This window comes from Fusarium coffeatum, assembly GCF_003316985.1.
Source record: "Fusarium coffeatum strain FIESC_28 chromosome Unknown BRIP53273_contig_7, whole genome shotgun sequence".
Lineage (NCBI taxonomy): Eukaryota > Fungi > Ascomycota > Sordariomycetes > Hypocreales > Nectriaceae > Fusarium > Fusarium coffeatum.
Genome location: NW_022157806.1, coordinates 14,720 through 38,535, shown reverse-complemented (window position 1 = coordinate 38,535; position 23,816 = coordinate 14,720). Strand labels below are relative to the sequence as shown.

Below are 23,816 nucleotides of genomic sequence, written 5' to 3'. Positions count from 1 at the left end.
TGCCACTTTTCCGCTGTCAACCGCCAAACAGTACTGTACCAAACTTATCTCTCCACTTCTGTCAAACAACTGTTGGCTCCAATGAACCTAGAGCGTCAGATCCTCCCGACCCCTTCTAGCAACAATGGCCATATTTCCAAGAAACGGAAAAAGAGTAATGAGAGAGTCAGAGTGACAAGGGCGTGCGATGGATGCAAGAAGTAAATGAGACAATTCGATGCAGTGAATCGAGCTCGTCGACTAAATCTTTCTAGGCGTAAGATCAAATGCAATGGCATGCAGCCATGCAAATTCTGTGTGAGAACAAGGGCTTCTTGTACCTTCAACTCAGCCTATGCACGAGGTCGTTTGCCTGTCATCCCCTCTGCAGATGAGGTGGCGGATGAGACGATAGCTGTTGCGACACAGAATACCATGCCTGGTAGTGAGCATAATAGCCCTACAGACTTGACTCATCAATACATGGCAGACTCAACCAACGGGGCGGCGCATCAAGCCGCTGAGCTACAGGACTATTCTCACCTCCTCCCATCGGGTGGAACAGGATCACGGGCTGTAACATCCGTGCAACAGTCCCCCGAGCCATCGCAAGAGGATCTTCAGGGCCATTACATTGGTCCAGCATCAGGCGTGTCCTTCCTACTTAGGGTGCAGAAGCGGTTACACCAGGCTATATCCTTTTCTGGACCGGGGAGTATCTTTACTTTTGGCGATGCACCCCTTCACAACCCTGACTATGATCCTACCTTCTGCATGATGCTTCCCAAAGAGGATGCTCAGCGCTTGGTAGATCGGTACTTTGACTTTGCCATGCCTACGTACCGATTCCTGCATCGGCCGACGATCCAGGAATGGTTTATGGAGTTTTACGAGACGATGGGTACGATGCGGGATCCGAATAATGCTGCTGCCAAGGTTGCGTTGCTTTTCATGATTCTGGCCCATGCGAGAGTCTACATGCCGGAGAATGACAGGCCAGGGCCTTCGGATCTAAGGTTGGTACCCTATCTCAGACTGTGATTCAAGCTAATGCATATATGTCGTGCAGCGCTAGATATTATCTGGCAGCTGATCATCAGCTCTCAAAGGAGAGCGGCTCCATCAGGCTGACTAGCGTGCAAGCACGGCTGCTGCAATGCTACTATCTCGGCACTCAGTCTCGAGTCAATCATTGCTGGAGTCAGTTCGGCATCGTCACAAATCTGGCTCTTGCTATTGGCCTTAACAGAAATAAACGACCCGGCGTCATAAGCGGGTTGAACCACATTGAAGTTGAGACTCGTCGAAGAACATTCTGGTGTGCTTATACACTGGATGCATACCTCAGCGTGTCTCTTGGTAGACCTCGCAACTTTCACGACGATGATATCGATACGGAGCTTCCTGCATGTGTGGATGATAACGATATAACAAAGGATCACATAAATATGAACGGGTCAGCCAAGGGCTATTCAGTCATGCTTGCGCCTCTTGGACACATGAAGTAAGACACTTTATTTACTCTGTAAATGCTCATTTGTATTGACTCATATTCAGACTTGCTCGCATCATTGGCCAGATCCTCCGCGCTCTCTACTCAGTCAAGCCTAGATCCGTCAGTCGACGCGCAGAGGAAACCCAACGCATATCCCAAGACTTGAGCGACTGGCGAGCCGAATTCTCTCAATTCCTTGACGCCGATTACTTTAGTACAACGTTCCTCGCTCCCATCGTCCAGCGGCAACGCAACGTCCTCAATCTGACCTACTGGCATGCTATCATCCTGATCCATCGACAAGCCGTCTTGAATAACTTTGCCAAGATATCAAGACAGAACAGAAGGGGCAGCGAAAATGATGCTGCCACTCAAGAAAGCGTTCAGAAATGTCTGCAGGCCGCTATGAACACTGTCGGTCTCATCGATGAGATAACGGAGCATGGTCAAATGTTCCGTGCATTTTGGGTCGGTATCGTCGTGGTAATCTGGTTCGGAACAGTCACTAACTGAATCTAGGTCACGGCATATTTCGCATTCACCGCGGCTATGGTGTTGTACATCTATGTGATTCAAAAATGGGCTTCACCACCCGAGACGTACAGCGATTACTTTACAGCAGCCACCCGATGTCAATCGCATATGTCAATCATGGTGGAGAAGGGTTCCTTGTCTGAACGATACTGCTTTTTGCTTGAAGAATTGCGCATAGAAGCGCTACGCCAGGTGAACAGAATGCACCCATCTACGAATGCATTCGGGACCACAGATGGCCATTCGCGAGAGAATGAATTTCAGTCCAATGCTATACCTATGGATACGCCGAGCGATAAGACATCTTATACGGATTTAATGGGAGAGAATGGGATGGATTATAATGGTATGTCTGGTGTTGACTTTTCCGGCTGGGGTCAATTTGCGTCCATGATCTCGTCTGGTCTGGGTAATCTTGATGTATTCTTGGATGATGAAGTGTTTAGGCTTTAGATAGCGGTTGGTACTACGAGAATTACGATGTATCTCTTGACTGCTTCCACTTCTTATCTTGATCTTGTTGCTCGGGGTAGAGAGGTGGCTAGCCTCGGTTGTGGACCGCCAATCAAGAAGCAACATGCGGATATGCCAGCCATCGGATCTAAAGCCGAGCAGCGTCGGAAAAGGTCCCCCGAGATTCCCTGCCCGGTTACAAATCCGTTGAAGATCATAAACTCTTGTGGTTGGAGCGCAAGAACCACAAATGTGCGCTAGTTTCTACGACTGTCTTCACGATTCCAAGACGATACATATTTATCTCAATCCAGCCAAACATTGAGAAACATCACATATATCCATACCACAGATTTATCCAAAATGTCATCTGCAGTATCAAAGCGCCTTGAAGACAAGACAATCCTCATCACCGGAGCCTCTTCCGGCATCGGAAAGTCCACTGCCTTCGAGTTCGCCCGCACAAGCCCCAAGAACCTGAAGCTTGTCCTCACAGCTCGTCGAATTGATACTCTGAAGCAGATCGCTGAGGAGATTGTTAAGGAAGTTGGCGATGGCGTCAAGGTGCATCCCGTTCAACTCGATGTTAGCAAACCCGAGGAAGTACGCTCTTTTGTGAGCAACCTTCCTGCCGAGTTCAGCGAGATCGATGTATTAGTCAACAATGCGTAAGTCAAATCTCGAGATCCAAGAATTTGTAACTAATAGAGTGCAGCGGTCTTGTCAAGGGTGTTGACAAAGCCCCCGAGATCAAGGAAGAGGACATTAACGTCATGTTCGCTACCAACGTCACAGGCCTGATCAACATGACACAAGCCATCTTGCCCATGATGCTCAAGCGCAACAACGGCGAAGGAGCTGGCGATATCATCAACATCGGCTCCATTGCTGGTCGGGAGCCTTACCCCGGCGGCAGCATCTACTGCGCTACCAAGGCTGCCATCCACTCTTTCACTGAAAGTCTGCGCAAGGAGCTCATTTCCAAGCGCGTCCGTGTTATCAGAATCGATCCCGGTCAAGTAGAGACTGAGTTCTCTGTTGTGAGATTCTATGGTGATAAGTCCAAGGCTGATGCTGTATATGCGTAAGTTATGAAAAGCTCTCCCTTTCTGATGCGATTGCTAACTATATGTAGTGGCTGCGAGCCTCTGACACCCGATGATATTGCCGAGGCTATTGTCTTTGCTGCTGGAAGAAGGGAGAACGTCGTCATTGCCGATACTCTGATATTCCCCAACCACCAGGCTGCAGCGACTGTTATGCACAGGAAGTCGTAAAGTCTTACATAGAGGATACAAACTATAAATTATAGACTTCACTCCTAGCGCTATCACTCTCCTATGAGCTTTTTTGAATTTAATACGTATTAGTAGGATTTCTCGTGTCTCTTACTATTGCAAAAGCTGCATGCTTATAAAGAACTATTGTCTGAATGTACTCTTGCGTAACATCGTCATGCTTTCGGACTTGGAGAAAGTTCACTTGAGGATACTCGATCAAATACATCATGAATCTCACGGCAATCACAATGTGTCAATGCGAATCCGCGTATTCAGATCTTCCGAGAACGGTCATCTGGAGGTATGACCGGCTTAGACCACATTCGGAATCAGATCTTATCCCCGGCATCCGTTAGCGGTTTGCGGGGGATCGGCAAAGTCCAACCTCACCCATCGGAAAAGCCACTTACCCAACCCCCTCACCAATTCCTTTTCCGCAATGCATGCAAACCCCCACGACTCGCTACGGAACAAGTGTCGCAGGTGACATTCACGGCAGCTTATCCATGACATGATCAACCTCCAACGGACATCATCCGGCGATGCCTGCATGAGAAAATGGGCCAACAAATAGGATTAAAACGAGCTTATCAGTGTCGATCCGGGAGTGGAGGTCGGCCTCGGGCTACGGCATTGCTGGAGCTTGCCTACTGAAGCTAAGGCGAATTACCGTTGACCTTAAGTACTCGTATCCTTCTTTGAACCTTGCTAGAGCTAGCGTAATTGCCCTACCAAACACCCTTCTCCATCATTATCTATCAACATGTCTTCGCCAAGAGCACCACCAAGCGGCGTATGGGCGCCTGCTATCACATTCTTCAACCACGACACAGATGAGCTTGATACCGAGTCGCAAGCAGCGTATTACTCGTATCTCTCCAAGACAGGTCTAGCAGGCCTCGTCGTGCTTGGTACCAATGCAGAGACATTCTTGTTGACGCGTGAAGAGCGAAAGGCATTATTGCAAACAGCTCGCAGAGCATGTGGACCGGACTTCCCCATCATGGCCGGTGTCGGTGGTCACTCAAACAAACAAGTCCTCGAGTTCATTGGCGATGCAGCTGATGCTGGGGCCAACTATGTCTTGCTCCTCCCACCTGCTTACTTCGGCAAGCAGACGACACCTGAGGTCATCAACAACTTCTTCGATGATGTTGCTGCGAGAAGTCCCCTTCCAATCGTTATCTACAACTTTCCTGTTGTCTGCAACGGTATCGACTTAGACTCTGCCACTATCGCTGCTTTAGCAAAGAAGCACAACAATATCGTTGGCGTCAAGCTCACTTGTGGAGCCGTGGCCAAGATCACAAGACTCGCGGCTGAGCTTCCTGAGGAGCGCTTCGCGATCTACGGTGGTCAGTCTGACTTCTTGATAGGAGGTTTGGCAGCTGGATCTCATGGTACCATCGCCGGTTTCGCCAACGTGGTCCCCAAGACCATCGTACACATCTATAACCTCTATCAAGAGGGCAAGTTTCAAGAAGCTATGGCTCTACACAAGAAGGCTGCGCTAGCTGAGCAACCCTGCAAGGCGGGTATTGCATCAGTCAAGTACGCCGCCACGCTAAGCACAGCCAAGGCGGCAGGCATTAAGGGTGCCGCAGATAAGCTCAAGCCAAGAAGGCCATACTTGGAGCCCACCGACGCAGCCAAGAAGAGTATTGAATCCCAAATCTCTGAGATGCTGAGCTTTGAGGCTACTCTCAAGCCGGCTGTGGAAAATGGCCACACGAACGGGATTGCGAAGGATGTGAAGAATGGGATCATCAATGGAGTCCAGAACGGTGTGGAGGTACACTAGGGATGGTTTGGCAAGATAGCATATAGCAGCAACATGAACTTGACATTTGAAACTTATACTGAGTCCTTACAGACATTAGAGAACCTGCGATGTTGAAAGTCTTACAAACATGAAGCCTTTCACCCCCAGAGGGTATGCCCACCATCAGCAACATCAGTACTCTGTGAGGTCGGTAACATAAGCATTATTTTCTAAGGCTTAGCCGGTAAAATAAAGGAGCCTAAGAGTAAGTCTAAGTTGGCATAAGATAACTAAACTGTTTCGTGTCTCACGCTTTTAGCGGTCATTTCTTCAGTCACCCTGAGGTCAGTGAGTCGCCTGTGGCTCATTCATTGACGAAACAGCGTTATAATCTAAAATCCACATGCTTAGCGGTGCGACTTGCTAAACTCCAATTCTTGTTTGGATGTATAAACGAGGCAAGGCTGCATCGTTAGATGGACTCAAGCAGAATTACTATGGTATGCAAAATATGTCGGGTATCAACTTCAATTAATTCGTAACGTCATAACCAACAAACTATCTCAATGTCCGATCATAAAAGACTTCCGTCCCCAGAAGCTCCACTAGATGTTATTCTTCTTTGGGTATCACCCTTCCTTCCTTCGGCAACTCTCCAATAGACATTTACAGGACGTGCTTGAACAATGGGGATCTGTCACCCATCTCAAACAACTCCTCCTCGGTGTACTTTCTCTTAGCCTCATCCGCAATCTTAGCCTTACGAGCATTGGCATGCTTATAGCTCATCTCCAGGAGCAAGGCAACCATAAGACCAGTTGCTCCAAAGGCCAAACTGAGACCGAAACCAGTGTAGTACTTGGGCTTCTCACTCTCGAGGTACATGAAACTACCAACGATACCACCGACGTTTCCGACACAGTTCATCAGCGCGATACCAATGGCTCGTCGAGATGAAGGCGCGATATTGTTGGCGTTCCATGAAGCGGCTGCGGCCTGGATCGGGTAAATACCAACGACGGCGAGCACGACGGCGAAGTAGGCGACACCCTTCTTGGACTCGAGTTCACCCTTGAGAGAGATGATGACTGAGTATGCGATTGTGACGATGATCATGGGAATAGCGACGAAAGGCATGCGCCAGAAGAAACGATCGGAGACCTTGGCGAAGCAAATGGCAGAGATGGCAGCGGCGACGTATGGGGGAGCAGAGGTAAGCTGAGCGTTGGTGTTGCTGAAGCCCATGGCCTTTGTGATGGATGGCAGAGTAAACTTGGTACCTGGAAGGAGTTAGCGGTGATAGTCCTAGTGATCTTTTGGGAAGACATACCGTAAGAGAGAGCAGATTGGCACAGAAGAAAGTAGGCCTGGACATAGACACGCCAGTTGGTAAGCACCATCTTGATATCCTTCCAGCGGACGGTGCTTTCCTCTTGGAAACCACCACCCTGCTTGATGAACATGGAAAGCTCAAGGAATCGAATCTCCTCGGGCTCCAACCAGCGCGAAGACAGTGCAGGTGTGTCGATGAGGAAGAAGAAGCATGCGACACCGAGAACAACGGTAACAATGCCCTCAAGAAGGAAGATCCATCGCCAACCCTCAAGGCCTGCGACACCGTCCATCTCAGCGATACCGGCAGCGAGAAGACCAGAGAAGGCACCTGACAAGGCACTGGCGCAGTAGAAGTATGAGATTCGGGTAGACAGATCCTTGGGCATGTACCAGTAACTGCAGAGGTAGATGGCACCGGGGAAGAAGCCGGCTCTGTTCCCGTATTAGCTTGTTGGGTTCTTATATCGGTGACACCTCTACTTACTCGAAGATACCGAGGAGAACTCGTGTAGCCATCAGACCACCAAAGTTTTGTACAAGTCCGGTGCAGGTCATGACAATACCCCAGCAAACAGTGAGAATGCCAAGGTACATGGAGGGTCGCTTGAACTTCTTGAGCAAGATGTTACTGGGAACTTCGAGGAGGACGTAAGGGACAAAGACTACATGGATGTTAGCACGACAGATCTTGGTTGAAGTCAGTGGGAAACATACAGATGGACAAGATGGTGTTGTACTGGACACCAGTCATGCCCAAGTCCTCAACCATGCCCTCAATCTTTGCGTTACCAATATTGGCACGATCAATGTGGCAAATCAAGTACAGCAACGCAAGCATTGGAACAAGTCGCACGTCAACCTTTCGGAAGACCTTCTTCCGCTGCTCCTCAGTGTAGCTATTGTAGAAGTCGGCATCGTCAGGGTCTAGACCAAAGACGCGGAAACCGCCGATCTCGATTGCTTCGTTGCTGTTTTCGAGGTGAGAAGGCTTGTGGTCGGCGACTTCGACGTCGCTCTTGGAAATGGAGCTTCGTTGAGCCATGATGAAGAACTTGTGACAATGGCTGTATGACAAGACAAGTCCGAAGAGGGAAGATGCTGAGTGACGAGATGATTGATCGAAAGATAAGGCTGGGTATTATACTTGATCTTCCGATCTGGAAAGGCAATGGGAGAGAAAAGCCACTGGCCAGATTAGCTTAAAAAGATGCCCCATCATGTCGTCTTTCCCCAGACAAACAAGTTAACCCCAGACTTGGCGTGGAAAGCTAACCCTGGCTAGACTACCATGAAGTGCGGGGTAGAAAGCTGGAGGTCTCATTGCACGGAAAATGAAGTTATCCTGGTCTGGAGCTTGTGCCGATCGACGGATTTGGTCTTGTACGGAAAAGCATCCAATCATATAGTTATCCGTCCATGCATCCGAACCATGCAATGCCAGCCACTCTGCAACCCCCAAAGGAAACATGTCCGTGCTTCCTTTTCCTATACATGGTTTGTGCAGGTGATACGGAAACAACTTCATGTAATACTACGCAAAGAATCACGCATGAGAGCTGTGATGGTTACATACGAGGAACCGAAAGCTACCCCGCACGTAATACAGCCATTGATGAGAGCACATCGTCTGATCTTGTCAATCTCGGGATAAATAGTCCACCATTCAAACTGTCCTGAACATGGTATCCAGCTCGACCGCCTCAACAATTTTGCAACTACACAGCAGCCATGTCTCAACGCAGTATCATCAAGGATATCGTCATTACCCCCGTGGCATTCCATGATATGCCACTGCTGAATAGCGTGGGAGTCCATGAACCTTATGCACTACGCAGCATCATCGAAATCATCACAGAAGACTCTTATGGTCTTGGAGAATCTTATGGAGACTCCGCACATCTAGATCGGTTGCAAAAAGCAGCGGATAAGATCAAGGGTCTTTCTATCTACAGCACAAACATCATCTATCAAAAGTGCGTTGAGTCTCTCCGCAATGACACCAACACAGGCGGCGATGGAATGGGCGGAATGGTCGTGACAGCCTCCGTCGCAGACAAAGTCTTTTCCCCCTTCGAAGTCGCCTGCCTCGATCTTCAAGGCAAACTAGCAGGCATATCTGTCAGCGACCTACTCGGCGGACGCATCAGAGATTCCGTCCAGTACTCTGCCTATCTCTTCTATAAATGGGCGGGTCATCCTGGTGACGCGGATGATGAATATGGCGCTGCATTAGATCCAGAAGGGGTTGTCAAGCAAGCAAGGAAGATCATTGATGAGTACGGCTTCAAGGCCATCAAGCTCAAGGGCGGTGTCTTTCCTCCTGCCGAAGAAGTCGCAGCCATCAAAGCTCTACATGAAGCGTTTCCTGACCTGCCATTGAGGCTTGATCCAAACGCTGCGTGGACAGTTGAGACTTCAAAATGGGTTGCCAAAGAGCTTGAAGGCATAGTGGAGTATTTGGAAGACCCAGCTGGTGAGATTGAGGGTATGGCAGCTGTGGCCAAGGAAGCTTCAATGCCTCTAGCTACCAACATGGCAGTCGTCGCTTTCGATCACCTCCCGCCCTCGATCCTTCAAAACGCTGTCCAGGTCATCTTATCCGACCATCACTTCTGGGGTGGTCTCCGCAAGTCGCAAACGCTAGCGTCCATCTGTGCTACATGGGGTCTTCGACTTTCCATGCACTCCAATAGCCACTTGGGTATCTCGCTTGCTGCGATGACACATCTCGCTTCTGCAACTCCCAATCTCGATTACGCCTGCGACACACATTGGCCATGGAAGCGTCGTGATGAAGACGTTGTTATCGACGGAGCCTTGAAGTGGAAGGAAGGTGGTGTGATAGTGCCGTCAGGTCCTGGTTTGGGCATCGAGTTGGATAGGGAGAGGTTAGCAAAACTTCATCAGCAATATTTGGATTGTGGGTTGAAGAAACGAGATGATACGACGTATATGAAGAGGTTCCAGCCAGAGTTCTCGGAAAGTATTCCTCGTTGGTGAGGATAGGACTTCGAGCCAGATTCATAATTATTGGCCATTGGGGACCAATTTAAACACAATAGCCGTTAATACAAGCCCTGCAGGTACCATGAATAGGACAAACACCCCAGTAAATACCATCATCAGGTACCCTATTACCGCGAGTACTAACTTGGTGTCGTTATTGCCCGGAGCATAAAACAGTCCCCAAACGGGAAACAATGAGTAAAGGCCAAGAACTACAAATGAGGCACCGGCAAAGAAACCTGTACAGAATCTACCGTTCCAAAGGTACTCGAAGTAAAGACAAGCGAAGAAAAGGAAATATGTAGATGTTGGGGTGATAAAGAAGATAAGAATGGATCCTGTCCCCAAGGCTTCTACCGCGCTATTGCTCCAGAAAGCAAGTGGTAAAAACATTAAGACAGTAGCTTCAAGGATCTGAATGCACATGAGGAAAAGCACCAGGGTGATCCATGGACAGATCTTTGTATCGTAATAGTTTCTTCTTAGGCAGTGGAGCAGATGCTGCCGGAAACGACGTATTTCTAAGGTCTCATTAGGATGCTCGGGGTCGTCAATACTCACCGCATCAACGTTTGCGGAACTTTGCTCCAAGAGTATGTTTGACCCAGTCATATCGGACGGCGGGCTATTGTCCTGCTCATCGAATGCTCCCTTGACTGCAATACCGACAGGCCAGATGAGAAGAAAGGCTGGAAGGACTTGACCAAACGTCCATTCATTCTCATCAACCGTCACGCTGGACTTGGTGATGAAGAACTTGGTTGTGCCCCAGGCTGCAGTGACAAGCAACCAATGAAGCTATTCTCAATTTTCAGCAATATTCCATAAACTGAAGCATAGGCATTCTCACATCAGACAATGTCGAGACAACAAGATCACAATATAGCCGAAAGACTAGGATGGCCGCCACCTGGCTGTAAAGTAGAGCCCGACGCACTTTTATTGTTCTTAACCAGGTGATCTCTGTACCACGATTGGCCAGCATCCTAATCCTTCTCGCGCTCATGGCATCGACTTTTCTTCGTAGCAGTTGGAATGGGGCCGAGAGGGGCGAATGAAACTTGATTGTTCGGCTGACGTGGCTCAGAACCAACAGAACGATTGACACGATGCCAGACTGAAAGGCGTTCGACTGAGAGAACTGGACAGACATATACCCTTCCCTCGACTTTTCATGCCAAGCAACTGATCTGGAAGGGTTATAGAGGCAGATAGCATCTGTCCCAGGAAGACTTGCAGTACCTTCATCTAGATGTGGCCAGTTGAAGGATAAAGTCGGCCCCATTGCGATTAGTAGAATGAAGGCCAGTATGATTATACAAAGGATGCGAATGAACTTCTCTGTCGGTCGAGTATGAAAGTAGTTTCGTAGAACGGTGAGACCACATATATGCGTCAGATTGGAGAACCACGCTAGATGTGTGACAAGAATGAAGTGGTAGGCTGATATACCCTTGGGAAGGTCGATAAAACCGCTGATGAGGATACCGAGACCAGTCACAAATTGGATATCACACATACCCAAGATTGACTGCGACGATAGTCAATCAGTATGAAAGGAGTTCACGGGAATCAAAAGTTTACCATTTCTAGGCCGTTGGACCAGCCCGATCCAATGTTCAGGTACTCGAAACACTTTCTTACTGTGCTCTTGACCAAGAGATCGATTGGATTCGCTCGCCACAGTTCATCGGCCTCACCAAAGTTGTTTCCGTCGCTACTATGGAGTGGATCCTCGTAAAGGTCGAAGACGAAGAGATAGTGCAGTAGAACGAATATGACGGCAAGCCAGCCGGTGCCCAAGAAGCCAACGATGACCTATTTCACTTCTGATTAGTTCAGCTCTATCTGGACGAAAGTGGCATAATGATATTGGCTGTTAAACATACACCGGGTCCCGCTATATCACCGTATGGCTCAACCTTATCACCACGAGCGGCAAAGGAGCAGTTGTATCCCATTTTACGATATTTGCATCTCGACAGGAGGCGATTAATTCTTTATGGGTTTGGTCTAAAGGAGAAGATGTTATTTTATGCAAAGGTACTGTCAGCAGAACCTGATTCTTGCCGGCCGAAAGTCACGCATTCTTCCCAGCCAATTAATTCGAGGCCCGGGGCTGCCAGCCTGATTTCGCTGCGCCTGATCGGAACTACTATAACCCACCCTTGTACAAGAGAACTCCATGTTAGTGGTTGCGACGTCTCCTTCAATAGGGTTGGTCGGAATTCGAGAGGTGATTGTGTTCATAGGTTTGTGTCGGCTCAATGTGCCCGCATCCAACTGCGGATAGCTTACACAAATCCTGGTCAAACATTATCCGTGTCCAAAATTCGTCCTACCAATCACCATTTATCAGTATCATACCTAGAGTTTGCGCGCGCCTCGGAGGTTGTTACTATGAAGGATTTCATGTTTGCTGACCACCAAGAGGGTCAGCTTATGTGAGCGGTTACTTGGCTGGCTGAGAGATCTCGATAAAAGGCACCTACATTCCCGATCCCGAGCGTTTCAAGTTCCAAGGTTTACTGTGATTTCTTCTACTCTGTTACCTACCTACCCTTAACAAAAATGACTAAGAGCCAGACCACCACGTCTACGGACATCAGAAAGACTATTGAAGCAACAATCAACAGCTTCCTGTCCTCCTATGAGGATGGAAGAGAGCAGGGAAACATCTCGCTAATCAATCGCGACGTCACTGCAGATTGTACACGTCAATTGCTTCCCATCTCGCTCTGCAAAACTCTTGGCGCTCCAGAGACCTTCCTCATGCCCAACGATATGTACGAGCAGCTCTTCGCTGATGATCTCACCATTGGCGGTGTCTACAACACTGTCAATAAGCACATGGCGATCGACACCGAAGCTCGAATGGCGGCAGTCAATAGCACATCTGACTTCAAATTCAAGGACGGGGAGGCACTGACGATGGAGTTCTCGTGGACTTTCTATCTGAACGAGGACGGCACCAAGATCAGCAAGGTCATAGAGTTTGCGGATGCCTCCGCAGTCCAGCACTTGGCGGCCAAAGCGCAGGAGCTCAAGGCGAGACAGGGGAGTAGTGATGGTGCCAAGATGAACCAAGAGGTGGATTTCACAGAGACTGGGTGATCAGTTTGGGGCGGTGACAGATGATATACACGTTTGATGGGAACTTTTTGGAGCAATCATCTTGATCTAATCGTGCGAGGAGCATTGTCAAAACTAGTGAGTAGCAAAGGTTGTGGCAATTTCGGTATCGCATTACGTGTCGACATTGTCAGAGCGGCAGACTGATATTGCAAGTAAATGGGACTGTCTTTCTCGTCAAATTGGCTTTATTGCCGGCAATTTCCAGTTTCGTATATGACGTCTTTTCGAAGGTCCCTGCGGAAAGGTCGGAATAGTTGCACCAGCGATTTGAGACCTACCCTTGAGCAACAACGGAAACCATCGCTATCGCTTCTCAGCATAGTAAGAAGTACCAACATAGTTTAATATTAAGGAGCGCGTATTTTTGGTTATAATGCATATTCATATAAATTGGAAGACCACGCGCTGCGCGGACTATAAAAATGCACGTCCATTACTTTGAAAGTATGCTTATACCTTCCGCCTTGATTTTCACGTGTAAGGGATAAACAAAAAAGGGTTACGGAGTTATCCGTGATCTTCAAACATGGTTTCATGTTAAAACGGAGAATTATTATATGACAGTCTGAGCGCAACAAGCATTTGATCCACTGTGAACGTGTCATTCCCAGGGTGAAGCTTATCATCCAACCGTCTTAGCATGTGATGAGCAGCTACTACGTTCTTATCAAGATTCGTCATTTCGCATGCGAGATAAGAGACCTGAAAGGTTGCGTTTCAACGACCACGATCCTTGGCAGCGCCACCAAACACTAGACACGTTTGAGAACGATCTTCAAACATAGCTTTCAATAAAATTCGATACGAGCTAGGACCGCAATCTATTCCTCACTATCTTTTAATTGAGGCTCATCTACTCACGCATTGATTGGTTGGGCTCATTGACAGGGTACCTTTGTGCTTAAGCCTCATAGCGCGAGTCAGGCGCTATTATGAGCACTGCCGGTGCAGCGGAGCCTCATCAGGGATACTTCATTGGCTCACCGCTGATCTTCAAGGCGATCGCCAAGGGGGCGCCACAGTCTATCTTTATTATTTGGATCGTGTAGTCTTGTATAGAACCTCTTTGGCTGTAGATGCCCAAAGGTATCCTGGTCAGCGGAGTGCCGGCGCAGCTCATCACTTACCCGCCGCTACCGGGCTTGCGTGTCAGCTTAGACAAAATGAAGATCGAGTCACTGCGCCTGTTAGAGATACGTGTAATTACAAAAGCAATGGTGTCGAGTCTGTGAATGTCTTATCGCCTCCTTTCTACCGATCTAGTATTTATAGATCCCGCCAAGCCGTCGAATTGTGCTGTCTCTGTGAATCAAGCTCATTATACCAGATTATCTTCTGTGCCAGATCTCTCCATATCTTGCCGTCACTAAAGAGTCCTGAACCCCATTATTACTCCAGTATACTCATCGCATTCGGACCGACCCCAGAGCTGTCACGATGGAACATCCCTCCTGTCGGGGCGCGGCCCCAGTGGATCCTAGTATGGACCGCGATAGCTTCATCCTCGATAACATGAATGAGAACCGAAGATCATACCTCGACCCTATCCAACAAGATGCCGTCACAGATGTCGAATCAGGCACAACAACACCATCAGCCAGTATCCGAAAACAACAAGATCTATCTTACGATATCTACGATCCCAATCGGCCGAAGCTCAAGTTACGCCAACGTCTGAAGCATTTCACCTGGGCCTGGTATACTCTTCCGATGAGCACCGGTGGTCTATCCCTACTGCTATACTCCCAACCACATCAATTTCCTGGTCTGAAACAAATCGGTCTTGCCATCTACATTATAAACTTATTGATCTTCACTTCCGTCAGCACCGCCATGGTGTCTCGCTTCTTACTACACCAAGGAACCTTCGTCAAGTCATTGACACATCCTCGCGAAGGCTTCTTTGTGCCTACTTGTCTCTTGTCAATAGCCACCATCATCACCAGCACCGACCGTTATGCGATCGCTAAAGATAACGCTAACCTTGTCTGGGCGGTGCAAGCCTCCTTTTGGGGCTACGTGGTGGTCACTCTGCTTCTAGCTATTGGGCAATACAGCTATGTCTTTGCAGCCCACAGCTTCTCACTGTCGACGATGATGCCTACTTGGATCCTTCCCATCTTCCCCATTATGCTTTCAGGCACCATCGCGTCTGTCATTGCAGAGACTCAACCCAACCTCGATGCGTTGGCGATCATTGGCGCAGGACTCACCTGTCAAGGTCTCGGGCTTAGCGTTGCCGTTATGATGTACGCACACATGATCGGACGTTTGATGCAAGCAGGTCTACCAAACCGAGAGCATCGTCCAGGTCTCTTCATGTGTGTCGGACCACCTGCCTTTACCGCCCTGGCCTTGATCGGTATGGCAAACGGTATGCCTTCAGACTGGGACATTCTGCAAGGCAACAGTGTCGGCGCATTGGCTATTATTAAGTTGATTGCTATCATGAGTGCTATCTTCTTGTGGGCTCTTAGTCTCTGGTGGTTTGGTATCGCTTTAGTCGCTGTTCTCCGATCGCCGCCAAAATACTTCCATCTCGGTTGGTGGGCGATGATCTTCCCCAACACAGGCTTCACTCTGGCCACCATCTCTATTGCAAAAGCTCTTGAAAGCCCTGCCATCGGCTGGGTGGCCACTGGTATGAGCATCGTTATCATCTGTGTTTTTATCTTCGTTTTTGTTAGTCATGTGAAGGCTGTCATCACTCAGGACATCATGTACCCCGGGCGAGATGAGGATGTCGAGGACCATTGAGGGATTGAGAAGTGATGCATAGAGTGGCGTTTAAAATTGCTTTAGATATCTTGGGACCGGACGTTGTCGCTTAATATATTTACTCACACTTCGTTTATTCATCCACTATCATCTCAACTGAACACGGTCTCATAATGTGACAGCCGTACCCTTGGATCAACGCGGGACATGCAATCGGGACCTGGAATCCGGAAATTCCGTTTGAGTAGCATTGAGATAAACGATCTGGGTTCAGTTGCGGCCCACTTCCGGAGACCATCTTAAAACAGAACGCTCGCCCGAGCAGATGGGGTAACTGCTCCATTCTGTGTTCAAGACAGTTTAGCCTGGTGAGATTTGTATGCATTTATGTAGTTAAGGCTGACAATTTTCCCCTTGGCCAGCCATACGGATCAATTGTAGCATATCATGGGAGCTACAGGGCTAGAATATCGACCAATGTTTTTGATTCTTGGCGTAAGCAGCATTGTGGGCAGTGAAGAGTGACTCCATTCTTCACGAGTATAAAGACAATCGTTGGCAAGGTGTCCCATGACAAGAGTTCAAACATCTAGCAAAATAACAAAAGCCGCAAACATGTCTGATACAAGCGAAACTCTTCCGATCCTTCCAGCTGAGCTGACTCCTGAATGGTTCAGCGCCAAACTGGGCCACAAGATCAAGTCCGTCGAGAACACGTGCAACATCTGGGGTACAGCCAGTAAGCTCTTTTACACCATTACATACGAAGATGAAAGCAGCGAAGATAGACCGACCAACATTTGTGTTAAGGGCGTATTCGATCCCAACATGATTGAGGCTCAACCATGGACAGTCAGTTTGGCCCAGCGCGAGGCAGAGTTCTTCTCCAAGGTGGCTCCTACTATCAACAACATGATCTTTCCCAAAGGCTGGTGGAGCGGAACAAGCGAGAAGCAGGGTATTGCCATCATGAACGATCTTGTTAACGAGGGGTGCACTTTTCCTGCCGAGGTAGCTGCTTATTCCGTTGACAAGGTCAAGAATGGTGTCGAGCAGTTGGCGGGACTTCATGCGCAGTATTGGGGACAGAGCCAGGACGATCACCCTTGTAAGCATTCTCAAGCTCCGTTCCACATCTTCGTCTAACAAGTAATAGGGATCTGGAACAATTACGATCCTGCCATGACCTTCATGTGCAGGTCCTGGGATGAAGTAGTCCGACGACCCGGCCGTCCTCAACTACCAGAATACCTTATGGATGGAACTCGTTGCAACGAAGCTCTGGACCGCTACTACGCCGAGCGCAACCCTCGATTCAGAACCCTTCTTCACGGCGACACTCACATTGGCAACATTTACTTTACCGCCGACGACCGCATCGGGTTCTTGGACTGGTCTGCCTTTCACTTTGGCTCATGTTTCCACGACGTGGTGTACCACATGACAGCCATGCTCAGCGTTGAAGATCGTCGGGCTCACGAGATGGAAATTCTGGATCACTATCTTGAGACCTTGCATCGTCTTGGCGGTCCCAAGTTCGATCGGCACAACGATCCGGAAGTCATGATTGAGTATCGAAGGTCTTTTATGACCAATGTTATCTGGTTGATCTGTCCGGATGGTCTGCAGAGTAAGGAGCGGGTTGCGACTTTGTGTGAGAGGACTGTTGCTACTTATGATGATCACAAGGTCATTGATGTGATTCTGGATCAGCCTAGGCCAACTGCCTAGATGTCCAGTGGTAATTAAAGAGTGTTTTAAATAAGGATCGCAAGCTTGATGAGTCTGTATCACAAGATGGAGTTCCATCAGAGTTTCTGTTTAAAAATAGATTAGGCATAATGAGTTGCCCACTCAAATAATGAGATATGGCATACATCGATGTGACACTGAACAAAACCATTCATAAATTAAAACATGCAGACATCTCTAATAAGCGTCATTCATATCTAATCATGTCGCCGATAAATTGGATGCACGACGTGATCATTACGTGCTGTCCAGCCTTCCCACACTCATTCCAGACACAGATGACGTGCACGATGACACAGGCAACCAGATGAATCACCAGCAAGTTCATGACGTTCATGATTCCTGGGAATTATATAACGCCAATCTATACGACTAACTAAATCTTCCATTTTGTTCCACGTTATCAGAATAATTGATCGTCAAGAAATATGCGTAACTCTAGATCCATTCTCAACCTCGTCAGGGTTCAATCCCTCGCCCCAAGACAATTCTCCACACAACCAGCGATGCGACAAATCGAGCGTGGTAGAGACGACAACGTCTCACATGCGACCGGCCCTTCCAAGGTCCCCGAGAGTGTGCAAGAAGCTGTTCCCAAGAGTGTAGAGGACGCCCTGCCTGAGTCTGTGAGTTTACTCGCCACCAAGAACTATTGAAGGCGAGACTAACAGGACAAGATCCATCCTACCAGCAAGAACCCTAAGAAATCGACCGACAAGTCGCACGCCAAGAATGATGGCGAGGAATCTATTGTGCCGAAGAAGGTTCAAGAGAAGTTGCCGGAGGAGGTAGAGAGAGCTGTTCCCAATGCTATTCATGATACGGGAGATGCACCAGTTACGGGTAAGAAGGAATAGAAATATGATAGTAATAGGTCCTTGCCAGGAACATCTTGTTAAATTATCTTCGTAATCATCATGATACTAGCTTACGTCGTTACAAACGCCTAATGTACATCTTCGTTAAACTGTGCCACCCGGACTTCGCTCTCAAGTATCTGTGTTAGTGCAATGGAAATATCTTCGTCTATCAAGTATCTCCCTCGTCATCTTGTTCAATCTGATTCCTCATCCTCCGAAATCTTGGCTCAAACACATAAGTCCAATACCAATACTTCTGCACAGAAATCTCTGCCATCGTCTCCAAAAAGTCTTTGGTTCCATTGAAAGGATAGAACGTAAAATTCCAAGCCGTCCAAACCACGATTACGGATTCCAACTTTTGGAAAGCCTCCATACTACCGTATGTCTCTTGCACAAGGTTATCCAGCTCCTGACGCTGCGACTCATTTCGTTCTTCATATGTCGAGAAGAAGTAGTCCTTTGCTGGTTGAATGTGCTCTGGACCAAGGAGGAGGACGGATGCGCTTGCCTCGTCATGGCTACCGCCGCCCGATAACGATATGCAGTGTAATTCTTCTATCACGGGCCAGTCAAGCATGTTGCCGGCGTGTGCTTGGGGCTCGCTCTCGAGGAGCAGAGGAATCGGATTTCCATCGAGAAAGTCTACATGTTCCCACTTAACTTCTGCAGCACTGGATAGGTAGTGTACCGCACACTGACCATCCCAAATCGCTTCGAGTCCGTTCGTTGCGCTCAAGAACTCTTTGTACTCGCCAGGCAGAGTTGTCTTTAGTCGTTTCTCCAAGGCCTTGATTTTAGAAGGCGAACATCCCGGACGGAGGAGGCCGTCAGGGTTGTCGGGTCTGAGTCGAAGGTTATCGTTCGGACGATAGACATCTAGATCATCGTAAGGGCAATTTTCGAAAGTATTCTTGCTGATAATGTGAACGAGCTCCTGTATGCTCTTTTTCGCGTACCGACGTCTTGGTCCGTTGTCTAGTCGGTGTTCAGCCATCTGCACAGCGCGAGAAACAGCTGGGCGGACTTTGGCGGGGTGGATGTTGAGCATTTCAAGCATGGGCTGCTGAGGCATAAGAATGACTTTGCTCCATACCCGGCGAGAACAAGCAAGTTGTTCGATCATCTCGTAAGCGTTGATCCGTTCGCATATGTTGTCCATTAACTCTCGAGACTCGGTGTCTTGGTTCAGTCGGAGATATATATCGAGGGCGATCATCAAGCCCGCCGTGCGGTAGAGTTGCAAGTAGAGATACTGAAAAATCCCATGGCGCCACCACATGGCTATCTTCATGTACCTGACCGCCATGGGCCCATTTGGACTTGCAGAGTATGAGAACTCTCCTTCCGCGTGGAGCTTTTCCGCCATAAAGACTTGTCCTGCAAGAGTTCCATTCCAGTCTGGAAGATCTGTTGTCAAGCCGTTGTAGGCCATATCGAGAGCCTTCACGGCGGTTTCTTCCGTGACTTCCCATTCCTCGCTGAACCGCTCGAGCCAGGGCTTGCGAGCTTCGTCTTCTAACTCAAGAAGCTTTTCTTCGGTGCGCTCATCTTGCGGGATCCAGGAGGGCCAGGATGATGTTGCGTCCCATGCAAAATACATGCAAGGCTTCAAAAATGGATACTCGCATTTGCAATGTTCGAAAAGGTCAACGCCTCTGTTGACAAGGGTCTCTAAGAGTCTTGTAGCGCCATCAATCTCGCCAATGATGGCGAAATTCACGGCTGTTCTGGCGATGCCGTCGATGACTTCTGCTAGGGAGCGATAGTCCGCGATTGAGGGTTCATAGTCAACATGGCGAAGAAGGTACTCGAGCCTGTGCTTCGTCGGATCGAAATTCTTTTTGTTCATGGTAACTGGAGTCTCTTGTATGTAGGTAGTCTCAAGAACCGAAGCGCGAAAATTCACGATGGAGTAAATTATTCTCCTTGGCAACAACGACCTAGCTACGTGACGTCATTAGTAAGCTGACAGAGTTGCTTGCCCGTCCGAATGGATGACCTCGTCGATGAAACATGGCGAGATAATTACCTTAGAGTCATCGATCATGAGCAGTTTATTCTAAGTTAAATTCAGGTTCATATAAACCGGCTGCGTCGGTGCGGGCGCTCTTTATTCATCATCTGTGCATTCGACAATTACACATAGAGGTTTACACCCGACGATAGACAGGACAGGGTGGCCTGCAATGCCCACTAAACAAGCGCTATCAACCCATCTGCAGATCCCCCTAAAGAGCAGATTCCCCCACTGGACGGCGCGCTATGTCACCTGTGGAGTGCTAGAAATTAGCGACACAACACCACTGGAGCAGTCCCTACATTAAGACCTTACTGTAGGTTGTTATTGCCAGTGGCAGGCAGCTGTCAACGAGAACATTTTATCACCAGCTTTGCATTATTTTATCCACAAACAATTGCTCCTGCATGCTGAGGTGGCCGCGCGTTGCTGCCCAGTATCTTTCTTCTTGAATTGAGGCTGGGCCAACGGTCGTGTGCACAGTTTTTACTTGAATCCTCACAACACCTGCCACAAGGTGCAATGGCCTCTAGCCCGGCTCTTTCCCTTTCCACCTTCGTTGAGGCTTAATTTTCCTGTCTCTCAATCGACACCTTACTTGCGACTTAGTCTCCATTGAAATTCTTCATCGCAGCTCCTTCCTCGCCTCGATTTGCCCGAGCACTGCGCAAACATTCCTCGTCATTATCGTCTGCGTACGCCTTATCACGGTATCCGCGTCCAGTCTGTATCTACACGTGGTTTATCACGCGGTATGACCGTCAGATCAGCCCTGACGATTCCACCACTGTCCTCATCGTCAAAGAATTCAGAACAAGGACGATGAACGGCGATTCACCCTTGGAGGTGGTGTCGATCGATGAATTCCGTGCCAGATGCTTACAAATAGGTGTTGGTCCCGACATACTTGCGCAGATAGATGCCGTTTTCACACCCCAGAAACCTCCACCTACATTCGACTCGAATCGCAAGCGAGCTGAAGATGTCCCAATCGCACAACAACCAGCAAAGCGACAAAACAACGACGTCACATCTTCCAACTGCCAGGTCTCTCTTGAACCACGATCAGAAGCCTCGCAGGAGCTAGCTCAACCTCAAAGCGTTCAATCACATGTATGTCATCTAGCAAACCTTTACTGAGGCTGATAGTTTGGGCTGGCAAGGAGCTTACAGCTAACGAGTATCTTCTATCACAGCAGGTGGCCGATAGTAGCGACCAGGATGTGGAAAGGTTCAAGGGCCGTGTTGCCGAGTGCAAGTCTGTATTACAGGAACTTGAGGCAGAACATGAATTGCTATCTCGAAACAGAGGCTCTGAGGTCGTCGAAAAGCTGAAGAAGACTCTTGACAATACTACCAAGGCGCACGACGAGATAATCTCGAAGATAGAAAGAAACAAAAATATCATCGACCAGACATCCCAGATAATCAATGACAATCATGACATGATACCAGCGCCGCTACGCCAATCTTTGAAGATAAGCCGGGAAAGTCACAGTCAGCTCGTGCGCCACAGTCGCATTCTTGAAAAACGTCAGGCCGAACAGAAGCAAGAGCTGGAAAATGCTCAGGGCAAATACAACGAAGCCACTGCTGAGCTTGAGGCTTTGAGTCAGAGGATCTCGCAATCGAAGCTTAACCTGGATTGTGCTGAACAGAACCTCAAACGCGTCGCTCTGCGTAGCAGGCTCAGCGATTTTAGTCGCATCAATGTATTCGCCCTAACCAACGATCAAAGCTCCCAGTTAGCCAGTCTTACAGGTCAGATGGAGGCACTACTCAATGAAAGTTCCTACGCATCGAGCCCTTGAACTGAGAGGCATAGTGAGGAAAGGGATACTGTTGTCCAGTCAGATGGAGGTCAAATAGGTAGAATGGATCTATGAGTGCCAGCCGTTCAATTATGATGCGTCGAATCTCTACTTCATTGTTGCAAACTTGTACCTTGATATGCCGTGACACTTATTCGATCTCTCTGTTATTTCTTTATTTCTAGATGCGTGCATCAAAGCCTAGGCAATCACCGTAAGCACATCTCGAAAGTGCCATGAGGGGAGACCTCCCGCAGGTAGATTATCATTAGGTACGACTTCTGGTGACCCATCTTGGGTCTTCTTGACATGCAACCTCCATATTTGTAACCCCGCCAGGTCAATAACGGATAAATAGGGACTTGGAGCAGGCCGGAAGAAGGCATCAAAGCAGTCTCGAGTCTACTTTGAAAGAAAAATCCGGAATGACTGTAGACCGCTCACTTCCCTCCTGTAACTTATTCCAGTACCGCATTTGAGACTTGCACACCTAGCGCTGAATGGAATTCACTAATCCCGGTTACCTGGTTTATAGACTTTCTGTATGCGATCAGATAAGGTTTTCGGCGATAGTTACACTTTTCACGGGGCATTATGACTCCTTTGCCCACACATGAGCTTTCCGTATGCGTTTCTTCCAATAACCAGGAGATAGAAGGCATAATTCCTGAGAGTCAGCTTACTACTATTCTTAAGATCACTCCCTGGGGATGGAAAACAAGTATGAAAAGTATAGTTGATATTAAAGGATTGCGCTAGCTAAGTAAACTTTATAAAAGGAATGGTTGACTTCGCTTTCAATATCTCTCAAACTATTATACCTCACTCCAGATTCGACACCTTCTCGCACAACCTCTTGCCCATTGTTACCATTTCTCAGACCCTGAGTAGTGATAGTTGTGGAAGGTTGTCAAATGACAAACTCTCCTCAAAACAATTCCAAAGACATCCACACAGATTGTTCCTCGAAGAGTTTAATCATAGACTTAGACGCCGGGGAGACCAGGAGTGCCGCCAGCGCCGCCAGTGGAGGGAAGCTTCTCGGGAACCAGATTGCCAGCGTTTTCACCGATAGTTTCCTCGTCTTCTCCGAGCTGCTCTCCTAGCTGACCTACGTCACCGGTCAGCTGTCCGTCGATGGCATCGCCATTGGTCTCGACAAGGTCGCCCTCTCCAGTGAGGCCCGCAGCGTTCAGAACATCAGCAGCACCGTTGGCGAGCTTGTCGAGCTGTCGCTTTGCCATTCTGAACTTGCGGCCTCCTGGGGGAGGAGGAGGGGGTGGGCCGCCACTGCTGCTACCACCGTTGCCGCCGCCGTTGTTCAGTCCAGGCTCATCTGGCTCCTGAGCGTCACCGCCCAGGAGATGAGAAACGTGGATCAAAGCATTCTCGCCAGCGTAGCCGACAGCGTTGTCAAAGTCGCTGATGAGGGGATCCGCAGCTTGGCCCTCACCACCAAGCTGGCGCGAGTTGAGAACTGGAGCACTGAGGGCGCCGGTGGCAGCGAGGAGGATAAGAAACTTGGTGAGTTGAGTCATTGTTGTTGATTGAAATTGTTTGTTGTCTTTGGAGGTTGTTTGAATTTGTCAAAGGTGATTGTTATGGTTGATAGATATGATGAGTAGGCAAGGCAGTTGATTTCAGGGTCTGATTGGAATCTTGACTGTTGTTGTCTG

At 48.5% G+C, this 23,816-nt stretch overlaps 13 protein-coding genes across 13 annotated transcripts; 9 read left to right on the top strand and 4 right to left on the bottom strand.

The window, feature by feature from the left end:
* Positions 1-462: 462 nt before the first annotated feature.
* FIESC28_00314 (uncharacterized protein) lies at positions 463-2,461 on the top strand (the record flags this gene model as incomplete). Its single annotated transcript, XM_031154465.1, has 4 exons — positions 463-995; positions 1,049-1,483; positions 1,537-1,942; positions 1,994-2,461. The coding sequence occupies 4 exons, from the start codon at positions 463-465 to the stop codon at positions 2,459-2,461; spliced, it is 1,842 nt and encodes a 613-aa protein (XP_031021479.1).
* Positions 2,462-2,824: 363 nt separating this feature from the next.
* FIESC28_00313 (uncharacterized protein) lies at positions 2,825-3,738 on the top strand (the record flags this gene model as incomplete). The annotated part of the gene is made up of 3 exons (XM_031154464.1): positions 2,825-3,129; positions 3,177-3,545; positions 3,597-3,738. The coding sequence occupies 3 exons, from the start codon at positions 2,825-2,827 to the stop codon at positions 3,736-3,738; spliced, it is 816 nt and encodes a 271-aa protein (XP_031021478.1).
* A 766-nt stretch (positions 3,739-4,504) lies between these two features.
* Positions 4,505-5,542, top strand: FIESC28_00312 (uncharacterized protein; the record flags this gene model as incomplete). The annotated part of the gene is made up of 1 exon (XM_031154463.1): positions 4,505-5,542. One exon carries the CDS (start codon positions 4,505-4,507, stop codon positions 5,540-5,542), a length of 1,038 nt encoding a protein of 345 aa, XP_031021477.1.
* A 627-nt stretch (positions 5,543-6,169) lies between these two features.
* FIESC28_00311 (uncharacterized protein) lies at positions 6,170-7,880 on the bottom strand (the record flags this gene model as incomplete). The annotated part of the gene is made up of 4 exons (XM_031154462.1): positions 6,170-6,783; positions 6,834-7,270; positions 7,323-7,500; positions 7,553-7,880. 4 exons carry the CDS (start codon positions 7,878-7,880, stop codon positions 6,170-6,172), a joined length of 1,557 nt encoding a protein of 518 aa, XP_031021476.1.
* A 686-nt stretch (positions 7,881-8,566) lies between these two features.
* On the top strand, positions 8,567-9,838 carry FIESC28_00310 (uncharacterized protein; the record flags this gene model as incomplete). The annotated part of the gene is made up of 1 exon (XM_031154461.1): positions 8,567-9,838. The coding sequence occupies one exon, from the start codon at positions 8,567-8,569 to the stop codon at positions 9,836-9,838; it is 1,272 nt and encodes a 423-aa protein (XP_031021475.1).
* A 488-nt stretch (positions 9,839-10,326) lies between these two features.
* On the bottom strand, positions 10,327-11,805 carry FIESC28_00309 (uncharacterized protein; the record flags this gene model as incomplete). Its single annotated transcript, XM_031154460.1, has 5 exons — positions 10,327-10,365; positions 10,406-10,642; positions 10,695-11,375; positions 11,429-11,662; positions 11,734-11,805. 5 exons carry the CDS (start codon positions 11,803-11,805, stop codon positions 10,327-10,329), a joined length of 1,263 nt encoding a protein of 420 aa, XP_031021474.1.
* A 610-nt stretch (positions 11,806-12,415) lies between these two features.
* On the top strand, positions 12,416-12,958 carry FIESC28_00308 (uncharacterized protein; the record flags this gene model as incomplete). Its single annotated transcript, XM_031154459.1, has 1 exon — positions 12,416-12,958. One exon carries the CDS (start codon positions 12,416-12,418, stop codon positions 12,956-12,958), a length of 543 nt encoding a protein of 180 aa, XP_031021473.1.
* A 1,458-nt stretch (positions 12,959-14,416) lies between these two features.
* Positions 14,417-15,736, top strand: FIESC28_00307 (uncharacterized protein; the record flags this gene model as incomplete). Its single annotated transcript, XM_031154458.1, has 1 exon — positions 14,417-15,736. One exon carries the CDS (start codon positions 14,417-14,419, stop codon positions 15,734-15,736), a length of 1,320 nt encoding a protein of 439 aa, XP_031021472.1.
* A 576-nt stretch (positions 15,737-16,312) lies between these two features.
* Positions 16,313-17,428, top strand: FIESC28_00306 (uncharacterized protein; the record flags this gene model as incomplete). The annotated part of the gene is made up of 2 exons (XM_031154457.1): positions 16,313-16,805; positions 16,854-17,428. The coding sequence occupies 2 exons, from the start codon at positions 16,313-16,315 to the stop codon at positions 17,426-17,428; spliced, it is 1,068 nt and encodes a 355-aa protein (XP_031021471.1).
* A 527-nt stretch (positions 17,429-17,955) lies between these two features.
* On the top strand, positions 17,956-18,399 carry FIESC28_00305 (uncharacterized protein; the record flags this gene model as incomplete). Its single annotated transcript, XM_031154456.1, has 3 exons — positions 17,956-18,075; positions 18,127-18,292; positions 18,377-18,399. The coding sequence occupies 3 exons, from the start codon at positions 17,956-17,958 to the stop codon at positions 18,397-18,399; spliced, it is 309 nt and encodes a 102-aa protein (XP_031021470.1).
* A 79-nt stretch (positions 18,400-18,478) lies between these two features.
* Positions 18,479-20,161, bottom strand: FIESC28_00304 (uncharacterized protein; the record flags this gene model as incomplete). Its single annotated transcript, XM_031154455.1, has 1 exon — positions 18,479-20,161. One exon carries the CDS (start codon positions 20,159-20,161, stop codon positions 18,479-18,481), a length of 1,683 nt encoding a protein of 560 aa, XP_031021469.1.
* Positions 20,162-21,151: 990 nt separating this feature from the next.
* Positions 21,152-22,140, top strand: FIESC28_00303 (uncharacterized protein; the record flags this gene model as incomplete). The annotated part of the gene is made up of 2 exons (XM_031154454.1): positions 21,152-21,442; positions 21,493-22,140. The coding sequence occupies 2 exons, from the start codon at positions 21,152-21,154 to the stop codon at positions 22,138-22,140; spliced, it is 939 nt and encodes a 312-aa protein (XP_031021468.1).
* A 986-nt stretch (positions 22,141-23,126) lies between these two features.
* Positions 23,127-23,678, bottom strand: FIESC28_00302 (uncharacterized protein; the record flags this gene model as incomplete). The annotated part of the gene is made up of 1 exon (XM_031154453.1): positions 23,127-23,678. One exon carries the CDS (start codon positions 23,676-23,678, stop codon positions 23,127-23,129), a length of 552 nt encoding a protein of 183 aa, XP_031021467.1.
* Positions 23,679-23,816: the final 138 nt, after the last annotated feature.